At 34.5% G+C, this 13,726-nt stretch overlaps 1 protein-coding gene across 1 annotated transcript in view; it reads left to right on the top strand.

Annotated features, from left to right (window-relative positions):
- Positions 1–13,726, top strand: part of STIM2 (stromal interaction molecule 2) — a 146,715-nt gene that overhangs the window by 79,059 nt on the left and 53,930 nt on the right. Inside the window, exon 3 of the mRNA XM_072945459.1 lies at positions 11,512–11,626. Coding sequence (XP_072801560.1) covers positions 11,512–11,626 — 115 coding nt within the window. The remainder of the gene's footprint in view (positions 1–11,511; positions 11,627–13,726) is intronic.

Genomic DNA, 13,726 nt, shown 5'->3' with positions numbered 1-13,726 from the left:
TTATTTTTCAGTCTGTTCAGCTTTTTACTTGTTGTTCGAATGGAGTGGTGACTCCCAAGACCCTTGCATATAGAACCGGGAACCAGAAGTCTCTTCCTTAAGATTTTTGTCGTTCGGATTCTTCTTTCCTTTCTTTCACTTTCTAGGAGGCTTTATTCAGGTACATAGCTTTGATTATCTGTGTATATTCAGTTCTGACTTTTGTCCTGAATACCAGTTTCACATTTTGTCTGCTAGGATCTCCAACTTGGTGTCCTAAATTCTGAAAAAAAATTTATAACCATCTCTCTTGTTTTCCTGTTTAGGAAATCTCATTCTGAGCCAATTACTGCCTTCCTTACAAAACTATTTCCCCTGAAGTTTGTTATTTTTATTGGTGATATCACTCTTTTACCTACAACTCAGGCTTAATGCTCCATACTCATCTTTCTCTGCCTTCTTGTCTCCTCTGAATTGTTGTTTTTTTATTATTATTATTATTTGGTTTTCCAACTTGTCTTGCCATTGCTCATCTTTTTCTCCTTTAAAATAAATTCTGACCATTTGTACTTGATTAACATATTTTAGAGTATGGTATTTTGCTATTCCCTGCTTCCTCTCAGCTTGGACTGGGTCTTCATAGGCCAGAAGTCTCAAACTTAAATGTGCATCAGAATCACCTGGAAGACTTGTTAAAACACAAATGGCCAAGCCTATCTTCAGAGTTTCTGATTCAGTAGGTCTGGGATGAGACCCAAGAATTTGCCTTTTTAAATATTCCCAAGGGATGCAGACTTTGCCTGTCTAGTGACCATGCTTTGAGAATCACTGCTGAAGTCCACCAAGTATAGTCTAGATTTCTTAATTTGGCATTCACGATCTCCTGTAGTTAGTTCCTAATCTACTCTTTAAGCCATTGCTATTTACTGCACAGCTTCTTTACGTACTCTTTACGCTAGCCAAAGTGAACTACTGACAGGCAGCTCTTTGTACACATCCTGTGTTCTCATGAGACATTTCACTCATAATTTCTCAGTCTCTTCCTGTTCCATTTTGCATGTCAAATGATACCCATTTTTAAGATTAATTTTTAGATTTTGCTGAAATAGAACTTCATCTATATAAAGTCTTCCTTGTTTATTTAAAATTTTTTCTATTGTTCCTCTAAGCCAGAGTAACGTTGTACCATGTTTTTCCCTTATGGCATTTGTTGTTTTATAGTTTAGCCTGACCCTTATTTTCATTTTATTTTTTTCTTTCAGTCAACTTTTTGTATTTTATTTGTTTCACATTAGTTATCTGGCATATGTGTGGTAATTGAGAGAAGTTAAACTCTTTCTGTAGGCTATAACTAGGAGCCCTAACAAGCCGCCATTCCCTGACTACCAATATAGGATTGTCTTATTCAAAGAAATGGATTGCCATTGCTACCCTGAGTCTCAGTGATGGAAGTATTTTAAACTCCTTTTCTCTTTTCTACCCTTAAAAAAATCAATGAATGATAGAAAAAGACATTTAAAAACTACAGTATATGGCAGGTTAATGGGATCTCAGAGGTTGGCTTTCTTAATGATCCTGAGGGATGAGCAGTACATTTCAAGTAAATATGTTTTTTTGTGACACACACACACACACACACACACACACACACGCACACAATGGAGTACTACTCAGTCATAAAAAAGAACGAAATTTTGCCATTTGCAACAACATGGATGGATTGGGAACATTATGTTAAGTGAAGTAAGTCAGACAGAGAAGGATAAATACTATATGATATCACTTATGTGTGAAATCTAAAAAATATAACAAACTAGTGAATATAAGAAAAAAGAAGCAGACTCACAGAGAACAAACTAGTGGTTTCCAGCGGAGAGAGGGAAGGGGGAAGGGGCAGTCCAGGGGTAGGGGATTAAGAGGTACAAACTATTATGTGTAAAATAAGCTACAGGGATATATTGTACAACCCAGGGAATATAGTCAATATTTTATAATAACTGTAAATGAAGTTAAACCTTTAAAAATTGTGAATCACTGTATTGTACCCCTATAACTTATATAATAGAAATAGAACTATGTATATAATTAGGTTGAAACAAATTTTGGATGGCTTCATACCCCTTAGTCTCTGTTAAAAGGATATATAGACATAATAATATGCAGTTGGACAATTGACTTATAAAGTCAGTTTACCAGTATGATTTTGTGATTCCTTATATTTTTACAATAACTTCTATAGCTTGCTGGTCCCCATCAATTAGATCTGTTATCTAGATGTTATTCTCCTTTTATCTCTGTCTCTCTTTCTCTGTTTTATCAGAGAGACCAACATATACTACCAGATGTAAGTTAAATATATAATAGATATTTTATAAAATAAATATAGTTAATAAACTTGTATGAGAATTTTAATCTCAGTAAGACTGAGAATCCCTGACTTAATTCTGTGTTGTTCTTGGGAATTATCAAACAGTGGTTTGGTGAATCTAGGTAACACTTTCCTTAGGATAAAATTTAAGAGAGAATATGAAAATGTATGTCAGAAGCTCTGATTAATTTGTAATTTTGTTTTTTAATATATTGGCCATATAAGGGAGCTAATCGGTATGAAAAATATGTGAGTTAATCATACTCAATGGAATAATTTTATTAAATGTCAGGTAAAATGTGCTTTTTTATTAAAGATAAAAAAGATAAAGAAAAATTATTTTTAATTTTGCTATATAGTGTCATAATTTGTCTAACAGTTCTCCTGTTGGCAGTTTGAGTAGTTTTAAATTTTTATTATTGGTACCAATATTGTAACGAAAGTTCTTGACCTTTTTATATAGTTCTGGGAGTGTTGCTGTATGATAAATTCTGAAAAGTGGAAATTCTGGGATAAAGACAACAAGCATTTAACATTTTAATTGACTTGCCAAAATTGCCCTCCAAAAAGGTTGTACTAATTTGTACTCTCATAGATGTATGAATGTGCCATTTCCCACACCTCCTGTACAGGCTGTTTCCCCCCCCCCCCCAACAACTTTATTGGAGTATAATTGACCTACAATAAATTGCATATACTTTTCCATGTAGTTACATTTCCAGCAATCTTTATTCCTTTATGAAGATTCAGATTTCCGTCTGATACTATTTTCCTTCTGTTTATAGGACTTTAAAAACATTTCTAATAGTATGGGACTTCTTGTGACAAACTCTTTTAATGTTTGTATATGTGAAAAAGGTTTTATTTTGCCTTCATATTTGGAAGATACTTTTGCTAGGTAAGAATTGTAAGTTAACAGTTATTTCTTCTATACTTTGTGCTGTTGAAGTGTTCCCTGGGTTGTATGGTGTCTGATGAAAAGTGTTGTCCTCCTTGTCTTTGTTCCCCTTACTTAACATGCCTTTTCCCCTTCCTCAAAGTTGCTTTTAAGATACTCTATGTCTCTCATTTTAAGCTATTTGACTATGACTTAGATTGTTATAGTTTCCTTTGTGTCTCTCGTCTTGAGGTTTATTGATCTTGTGGAATCTGTGGGTTATAGTTTTAATAAAATCTGGACAAATTTTGACCATCATTTCTTCAAATACATCTTTTGTCATTCCTTGGCTTCTCAGGGACTCCAGTTACACCTATGTTAGGCTGTCTAAAGTTTTCCCACAGCTCATTATCTAATTTCGATACTTTCTGATGCTTATTGTATTTAAGTTTGCTGATGTTTTAGTTTGCTGTATTTAGTCAGTCAGTAATCTCATTTGATATTTTTTCATATATTTCATTGGAATTTTCATGTTTAGAATTTTGATTTGGGTCTTGCAAATTTTTTTTTAATCTTACATGTCTCCATTAACATGCTTCATATTTACCCTAACTTCTTTTTTCCCCATCTTACTATTTATCCTAACTTCCTCCTTTTCCCTGCCTTAGTATTTACCCTAACTTCCTTTTTCCCCCATCACTATATTGCCTCTCCCCTCTTCCCTCTCCCCACTGGGAACCACTAGTTCATTCTCTGTATCTGTGGTCTGTTTCTTAAATACCTAGAATATAGCTGCAATAACTGTTTTACTATCTTTGTTCACTAATTCTCTCACATGTGCCATTTCTGGGTTTTGATTGATTTTTACTCTCATTTGGGGTTTTATTTTTCTGTATTTTAGCATGTTTGATAGTTTTCACTGGATGCCAGACATTATTGATTTTACCTTGTTAGATCCTGAATATTTTGCATTCCTATAAATGTTCTTAAGCTTTGTGGACAGGGTTAAGTTACTTGGAAACAGTTTAATACCTTTGGCTGGTACTTACAAGCTTTTATAGGTAGGGCCAATGTAAGTTTAGTCTAGGGTTAATATCCCCAGGGCTGAGGCAAAATCCTTTTTGGTATTCTACCTGATGACCCACAAATTATGAGGTTTTCCACTTTGTCTTGGAACAAGCACCATTCCCTGCCCTGTGTAATTTTTAGGGATTTTCTTCAGTTCTTTTGCATGTCCTTTTTCCTTGGCTTGCTGTAGCTTCCTTGCATGCATGAGCTAATCAGTAGTCAGCTAAAACCCAAGGCACCCCTCCTAGATGTCCAGGCTTCTCTCTCTGTGCAGCTCACGCTTCTCTGGTACTTAGTACCGGACTCTCTAGCCTCCCTTGGTCTCCCCAGCCTTCCAGTTTCATCTCTTCAGCTTCAGAGAACTGCCAGTCTCTGCCTGGATTCTCTCTTCCTGCACCTTATTCTGGAAGTTCTCTCCAGGAACAAATTTAGGTCAGTCATAGGGCATGCTTTGTTTCTTGTCTCCCAGGAATCACTGTAGTTTGTTGCCTGATGTTCAGTGTCTTGAAAACTGTCGTTCTGCATTATTTTCTCTGGTTTTTTTTGGTTGTTTTGAAGAAAGATGGTAAATCTGGTCTCTGTAATTTAATTTTGATGGAAAGTATAAGTTCTGACTTACTAAATTTTAGCAAATAAAAAACAGGAGATTTTTTTGGTTACATCTTAATGCTTATCTTTACTTAAAGTGAATTTCACATATTGTTAAATCTGAATGACTCACCTTATATATTATTGATGTTATGAGTTTATGTCATAAGCTTATGAGTATTGATCACACAATTCATGTGCAAGAAAGACATTTAAGTAAGTATTTGGGTATTTAAAGCTCTGGTATTTGAGACCAGATTCTAATGGTAGATTTTGGCCAGAGACTAAGGTCGAAACTTGACTTTGGTATATCTTTAGTTGCCATGGTACCTACCTGTTTTAACCCCAATAAAAGCAACAAATTTTTACCATATATTTGTAAAGCTATGCTCCCTTCTTCATCTTCATAGCTTTATGAGGTAGTTTTTACCTCACAAATGAGAACACAGGAGGTAAGTCATTTGACTCTTATTTGGTGTTCTTTGTAATAACAGTACAGTACTTTTTTTTTTTTAATTAGTGGACAGACTGATGTTGAATCATGAGTAATTTTGTTAGAGATTTTTGGATTATAATCAATAATAATCTTTAAGAGTAATCATGATATAGGTCATGCATTGGTTTCTGTGAAACAAATGGCAGGCAAACTTCATTTCATAAAAACACTGTGTTTTACAAGTTTCTTTGTAAATTAGTTGTTTGACTCTGTCGTTTGTCATCTCTATCAACTGATCAGTCAATGCACTAGTGTCATAAATAATGGCTAAATTCTATAGCTGGTTTATAAAAGGCCATGGTCTGTCTTAAATGGTGTTGACAGTAATTGTGAAGCCAGTTGACTCTTGAGCTGTTTTGAGAACAGAATTGAAAGGAGGTCATCGGTGGATTTATTGTAGGTAAACTGGGGATTGACTGATGGGTTTTGATGTTGGAAGCTCAGGGAATGGGATTAAGGGCTGAAATGGTACTATAGCAACACTGCAGGGAGTTACAGTGCTCACTGCGGAGTGCTGCAGTGCTCACAGGAGGTGAGCAGAAGTGTAAAGTTATGCTTGTGTTAAAGTGTAGAAACTAAACAGATCAGCTTGAAATTTTCATTAGTGTAGAATTTACATGTTTGAATTTAGGATCAGAGGAAATTTTTTTAAGGTAAAGGTAAAAATAATTTACCTTTTTCTTCCATTCTTTCATGAAAACACATTCCAGTTTGCCTGTGTTTTTGTGTCAGTGTCATCACCACCTTAGATGAAAAGATCAAAGTTACTAAAGCAAGGAATGTCTTAGTACCAGCCCCTAACTAACACTGGTTACGGCGTCTCGTGTGCTGGGTTCCAGTCAAATTTGATAATTGCTGCTCTCTGTAGATTTGATTCTTAGATCAGTGATTATCAGCTGATGTTTTGTAGTATCTCAGACTGTGTTCAGTTACTTTAAGAAATGGTATACAGTGTGCAAATCAAGGCAAAAATCAAAAAAATAAATGATTTACATGGAATAGCTGACATTGAGTGTTTACTGTATACCCAAGCACCATTCTTTACACTTCATATGAAATAAATTAATTTTTGCAACCCTTTGACATATGACTTTTATTACCATTTTGCTCATGAGAAAACAGAAGCATAGAGCATAAAGTAACTTAAGATCATACAACAAATAATAGATTTGGGATATCTGTGTGGTCTGTGAGTCTTTGCTCACAACCATTGTGCTGTTTACTTTAACAGTTTTGGGATGAAGAGAGAAACATGGGCAGCTCATGCTTAATTAGCATGTTATCACTTCTGAGAGTTTGGGAATCAATGCATTTTTATAGAACATCTACGTTAGGATGGTGGTAAAGAACATAAACTTTGGAATTCTTCAAAATTTACTTCCAGTATTAGGTCTCCTGAATAGCTGTACAAAGTAGAATAAATTGCTAACCCTCTCCTGGCCTTAGCTTTTTCATCTTTAAAAGTGAGAATAATGGTAGTTACCTTTCTTGTTATGCATTATTTCCCCTGAGACATTATACTAACCTATTTTAGTAGTATTTTCAAGACAGGAAGACCCTGCAGGTTTTTTTAAGGAGCTCATCTGCTTTAACCAGCTCACATGTCAGACCTTGGACACTGTTGTTTTGATGACAGGTGTCCTTTGGGAAAGTTTCTGCTTACGTTGTCAGTGAAAAGGCTGTGGTTTTCCCTCCATCTCTGTTGTGTATTTTGTTTCAGAATATGTGAAATGGTACTTTAAGAGTATTGGTCAATCTTATCTTTATAAATGTCTGATATTCCCCAAAATGTGTATTAAACCAATCAAAATAGTCAGGGTGAAACTCACTTGGTTAGGCTTTACACTTTAACAGAAATCACATTGATATATAAAAATCACTCAGAATACTCTTATTGTCTCATAGTTCTATGCACTATGAATGCATTTTAATTTAATCTTCATAACCATGTGTAATAGACAATTTTATTTTCCTCACTGTACAGAGGAGAAAATATGAGGCAAAAGGGAACATAAGTAATGGAGTCAGATTTTGAATATAGTCTGTCAGATTCCAGAGTCCGAGTGCTTAACTATGATGATAAATCACCTCTCCTGGGTTTTGAAGTCTTAAAATTATGTATTTAAACATAAAAAGGGAAACACGGGTTTATCATTGTTATATCATGGAAATCAGGGCAAGATTTGTGTAGCCCAGGCCTTCTGAGGAACTGAAACTGGGAAGTTGTGAAGAACCAAGGCTGTTCTGTGCTGTTCTTTCTATCTCTGTGCTCACGTCTGTCTCTTTCATATTTCCTCTCTCTGCTTACTGGCTTCCTCCCTTCCCCTCACCACCTGGCCCATCTTGACCGCTCTAAAATGGTACCTTCAACGGAGTGTCATTATCACTCAAAAAATCCAGAACCTTGGCCAAGTGACCTAATGTTTCATGGTCTGATTTGTAGTTTCTTGTGAGATAGAATCCTGTCATCCTGGTCAGGCTCTGGATTGTTTCCTTCTGGGTCAAGTGTCTGCCCTTTGATCACATAGCCATAGCAGTGAGTGATAGGTCAAAGGAGGGGTGACTGGCATTCAGAGATCCACACTAATGTTGGTAGGAGTTCTCAGGGAAGGAGGTAGAGGCTGAATATAGAGTCCCAGAATATTTCTATACTAACATATATCGGATTTCATTAAAGCAGTATCAAAAAATAACTGCACAAATACAAGATACAAATATAAATACAAATGCAATAAACCTAAAACATAAGCAGTAAAAATAAATACAAGAAATAACAGCACAAATACAAAACACAAGTATAAAATGCAAATGTTATAGGTGCAAGGAACTGAAATCAGCTTATCATTTAAAAAGTAACTGCCTTCAAGTTTATTAAAGTCAAGGAAAGACTGATGAACTATTCTAAATTTAAGGAGACTAAAGGGACGTGTGGACTAAATATAACACATGGTCCTAGATTGAATGCTTTTGCTACAAAGAATATCATTGAGGCAACTGGAGAAATTATATGTATTCTGTGGATTAGACAGTATGGAGTAGAGAGTATCAGTGTTAATTTCCTAATTTTTATGGTCATGCCATGACTATATAGTATAACATTATGTTTATAGGAAAATTATGATGAGTTATTCAGTGGTAATGAGACAACATGCTTATAATTTATTCTCAAATGATTCAGAGGGTGAGGGGGAGCTTTTTGTTGTTCTGCAACTTTTGAAAGTATTTCAAAATAAAAAGTAACTTTCTGAAACTGAATATGTAGTTTCTATAATGTACCAGAAGATCTGAGTGAATGTTTTTGAAAAGATAATTCAGTAGTCATGTGTTATTGAGCACTCCTTTATTTGTGTCATCAATTCAGGCTTTCTACAGTAGGTTTGCAGAATAGGATATGTTTACCAAAGAACTCTATATTATTTGCTGTACATTATTTGAAGACTTACTTCATTGGATTTCAGAATCTATTTTCAGATCTCTTAATTCATGGATTTCAGTGAATAAGAAGTATTTGTCATTTGCTCATGAGTTTTCAGTTACAGGTGATTCTTTTAAGAATTTCTCTACTAGCCTGCCTTATTTCTAAAATTTACAATTTTCTGTGAAGTTTTAGAAGTTTGAGCAGTCACAGTGGTCTGCACTTCTGTAGTATATTGGGAAGAGGATTTAATGGACACTGATGGTTTTTAGTGTATTTGGTTTAGTTAAATATTTTCCAACATTTCAACATAAAGTGATTCTAATTGTAGTGTTTTCTAATCATATTTTGTGATCAGATGTTGAAGATAGAGGAGATATAAAATATACTTTTATGTTTTATGAATATATTTTTGTGTTATCTTGGGACTTGTGTTTTAAAACAGAAGTAAGTATATATTAATGTTTAAATGATAATTCCAGGGAAAATATAATTTGGTGTATTTATTGTTTTCACCCAACTTTCTTAGGAGCCAGACAGTCCTTTTACATAAGCAAGTACACTATAGATATCTTTATAAGCTTTTTTAAAATTTCCTTTTTTGATATCTTAATTCTTTTATTTTGTTAATCACATATTTTGGTAGATATTTATACACTTCTTCTGGGCTCTCAAAAAAAAATAGTTCAGTAGCTAGGATGTGACATCAGTTTATATATGATAATTAGCTTTATTTTCTGAAATATTTGATCCCCAAACCACAGAACTCTACTTCTGGATTCTTTATGTTCATGTGGTGAAAAGAATTTCCTAGGACATTGTTTTTTTAAATGTATCACATAAATGAAACAGTTTCCATTTGTTCCAACTGACTGGACCATTTCCAAGACAGGCTTCCTCTCTGCTCTCTAAGTCATCATGTTTTTCAATCTAGAATTTCTCTCTAGCTCTTGGAACTATTCCAAAATAGGGGCAGTTTCTGAGCATCTCAGTGGCAATGATTTTTTCTAGGTATATCTACAGGATTCTGAAAAGATTGGTCAGGAAGAGGAAGAGGGATGGGCAGAAATAGGGAAATAGAAATGGGAGGAGTGGAGGCAATGAGGCAGGCCCCTTTAAAGATAACTTTAAAAGGAGGCATTTAGGAAAAAAGAGTAAGACACTGTTTAAAACAGCAGAAAATATAAGTGCTAGAGTAGACCTTCTAGATGAATGCTTTTCAAATTACCTGTGGTGAGGGACCAGATTTTTCATGTTCAGTTCATTATGAATAGGATCTACATGGTAAGTACATTTGCCACTTACTTGAGTCAAATTCTTTGAAAACATTGTCTAATTGCTGTAAAAGTTTCTAAATTTTGAAATTCCTCCACTTGTCTGTATGCCATACACTGGTGTCAGTTTGCTGACTGACAGTAGGCTGCAGACCACATGTTGAGTGGTGGTGTTTTCCCTAAAACCTTGTTTCTTCATTTTGCACCCAAGGTTATTTAGCTAAGAAAAGTGAAATGATTTTCTCTATATTACACAACTATTAAATTTTTCTTTTTTTAGTTTCAGTAGAGGATAACTCTACTCAAAAGCAACATTTGGTCTTTTGTCTGATGATAATATTCATTGTGTGTATATAAAAGTCAGAAAAATACGCCTTTAGGGTTTGGGGCTGTAAGATTCTCACTTTCTGCATTACAGATTTCTGAAATAATCTTGTGTGTGATCTTACACTTTTGGAATCAGAAAAAAATCAATAAAGATACAAAGCAAAACAAGAAACATCAGAAATACTGAGACAGAAAAAGCATAATAATAAAAAAAACAGTATTAGTTTCATAAAATTAAAGTAATGGGTTAATATGGGGGAAGCATCAAAAGATAAGGCCTAAAAGATTGTCAGGGATGGGGTTGGAAAATGGTATGTAATTCATAAAAAGAAGTTTGCATTTTATTTGGTAGACAATGGGGAGCAATTGAGGAATTTTATATAATGAAGTAATACAGAGTAGGTTGGTTTGTAGCAAGAAAATTTTAGTGTTTTATCTCTCTATATATTTTAAAGTAAGATTAAGAGGATCTACTTCAGTTTTGTAAAATACCTTAGTTTTAAACACTGTAATTGAACTGTAAATAATGACTTAAAAGATAGGAGAACATAGAAATAATGATGCAGAAACTGAGATTAGCATTTATTGTGTTCTGAAATACCCCGTCACTAAAAAATTAGTAAAAATGTATAATATTGAGGTAGTATATGATGCTGTTGAGCATAACTGTACTGCTTGGGTTGGAAACTCTCATCTCTGATGTTCATTGTTTTTTCAACTTTGGACAAATTCCTTAACCTCTTTGGATCTTGGTTTTCTCATCTATAAAACGATGATACATAATACTTTCCTTATAGAACTGTCATGAAGTTAAATGACTTCTCTCTCAGTGTGTGTGTGTATAGATAGGACGTATTTATCATATAATGTAGAATAGTGCGTGATAAATAATGAACATTAAACAGGTACTTTTACTGCTGTCGTTGCTGTGGTTAGAAGGCATCACATTAAGTAAATTTCATACACTTGCAAGAATAATGTGAGTATAAAATACCAACAATGTACCAGTTATTATCTGAAAATCACCAGCCACTGGATTTCAAATTTTCTTTCTTTCTGTTTTATAAAGAAGAAAATAGTGAATTTAAGTATACTTAACTTAGTGCATTCTCTTTATAGTTTATCAGAGAAGATATGAAGTACAAAGATGCTACTAATAAACACAGCCATCTGCACAGAGAAGATAAGCATATAACTGTTGAGGATTTATGGAAACGATGGAAAACATCAGAAGGTAAGACTGTTTTAGTGATCTGGATCCTTCAGCTGCTTTTCTGCCTGCTTAACTGTTGTTAACTCACTAATTGCAAAAAGCCAAAAAATCAAATAACATTTCTCTGAGGATATTTATATTTTAGTAAATAATTGTTCCATTTTTGATTTTGAACTATGGTTTTCATTTTTCTTAGGATTTATTGAGGGTCAGCCTGTCAGATAATTTAATACCTTATACTAGAATAAATAAGATAATGCATGTCTTAGAGCTTAAAGTTGTAGAGCATTGTTTCATCTGTTAAATGGCATTATTGTAAAAGATTTATCAGATAAACATATGGATCCCAAAGTTTTCTTTTCACTTAAGGAAAACAGTTCCTAAAGTCTTTAGAAGGCACAGAAGTTTCAACCCTTTCCTTAAGTAAACCCTTTATGAAGTTTTCTAATAGCGCATGATAGAGTTGTGTAATTTACGTTTTGTCCCTTTTCCAACTTGTAAGTCCTCAAGCTGTCTTATGCATAGCAGTTGTTTGGGGCCGGAAAAATGTATGACCTAAAACCTTAGCTTGATCCCTAGTACTAGAAAACTGCTTAAAAAAAAAGTCTGTTAAGCTTTTTCTTTTTTTTTTTGGTAACAGAGTCAACCAAGATGTCTTTTTCTAATGTTTCTATTCTTTTATCAAAGTCAAGAAATTATGTTGTAGCATGTATTTTTTCAAATTTTAATTTTTTTAGGGGGGTAGGTAATTAGTTTTATTTCTTTCTTTATTTTTAATGGAGGTAGTGGGTATTGAACCCAGGACCTCATGCATGCTAAGCACGTGCTCTGCCACTGAGCTATACCCTCCCCCTGTAGCATATATTTTACTCTGCAAATTTGAATAATGAAATGAGATTAAAAAGAAGCTGGGGGTAGATTACCAAGTAAGAGTATGAAGAAATAATAATGTTTACTAGACTGTCAGTGGTAACATTTGGGAAACTATTCCGTTAATGTTCAGTATTTTTATTAATGTAGAAGGTTTATAGCTTGTTTACATTTTTGTTTTCACTTTTTGAAAGAGGCATCTGATGAAATACTCCGAGAAGAAGAAAAAGAAAGAAGGAAAAAATACCACTGACTTCAATGAAAGATACATAAACTTAAAAAAAATCTGTCTTTTCATTTCCCTTCCCCATACCATTTTAGTGTAATATGAACATGGGTGGGAATAGGAATAAATGAGTATAAATTTCATGCAGGAAAGTGCTAGAATGGTTGAAAACTCAATAAGACAGTCTGTTTATATGAGAACTCAGCACTGTGTAGGTATTAGTAAAGGACTGAGAAATCCATCATGGAGTCTGTTGCTACTAGCGTATTTTAAATTCGGGGTTTGTGATAAGTTGAATGGCGCCCACTTAACTATGTTTGAATGGAGAAAAAAAGATTTGACCACTTCTCACTACCTGTTGTGCCACCACCCTGCTTCAGCCCCCATCTCTTTCCTGGATAATTGCAGTAGCTGCCTAGGGATTTCCCTGTGTATACTTGTGTTCTTCACTTAGCAGAGTAATCTACTTAAAATATAAATCAAATTTGCTCGTAGTCTGTATTGGCTCAGAGTAAAAGCCAGAATCTTTACAAAGGTCTGTAAGACTCTACATGATCTGCCCTCCACATACCGTCTTCTCTTCCTTTCCTGTCCTGTCCGTCCCTCTCACTGTGCTCTGTCCCAGCTGGACTCCTTACTATTCTGCAGCTGCAGGAATGCTGATGTCCTCTTGGCTAACTCCCTTAACTCTTTTATTACCTCAGTGCTTTTTCTCTCCCTGAGGCTTGCTCTGACAACTCCGTTTAAAATTGCAGACCACACCCTCCCTGCCGCCTTTGTTTTTTGGCACTCTTGTTGATCTCTGTTCCTCAGCTTCACACTTTTTTCATGTCCTGTATCACCTTCTAAGATATAATACATTTGACTTATTTGTTATGTTTATCTTCTCTCCCAGGCCCCCCAAGAATGTAAGTCTCAGAGAGTAGGAGTGGGGAAGAGTTTTTGTCTATTTTATGTATTAGTCTGTCCCAAATTTGAGAGGATTCTGCCCTCAGATCCCATTTTGATTTCCCACCCTCGTGTGT

This window comes from Vicugna pacos, chromosome 2, assembly GCF_048564905.1.
Source record: "Vicugna pacos chromosome 2, VicPac4, whole genome shotgun sequence".
NCBI lineage: Eukaryota > Metazoa > Chordata > Mammalia > Artiodactyla > Camelidae > Vicugna > Vicugna pacos.
This window is presented reverse-complemented; position numbering and strand designations above follow the sequence as displayed.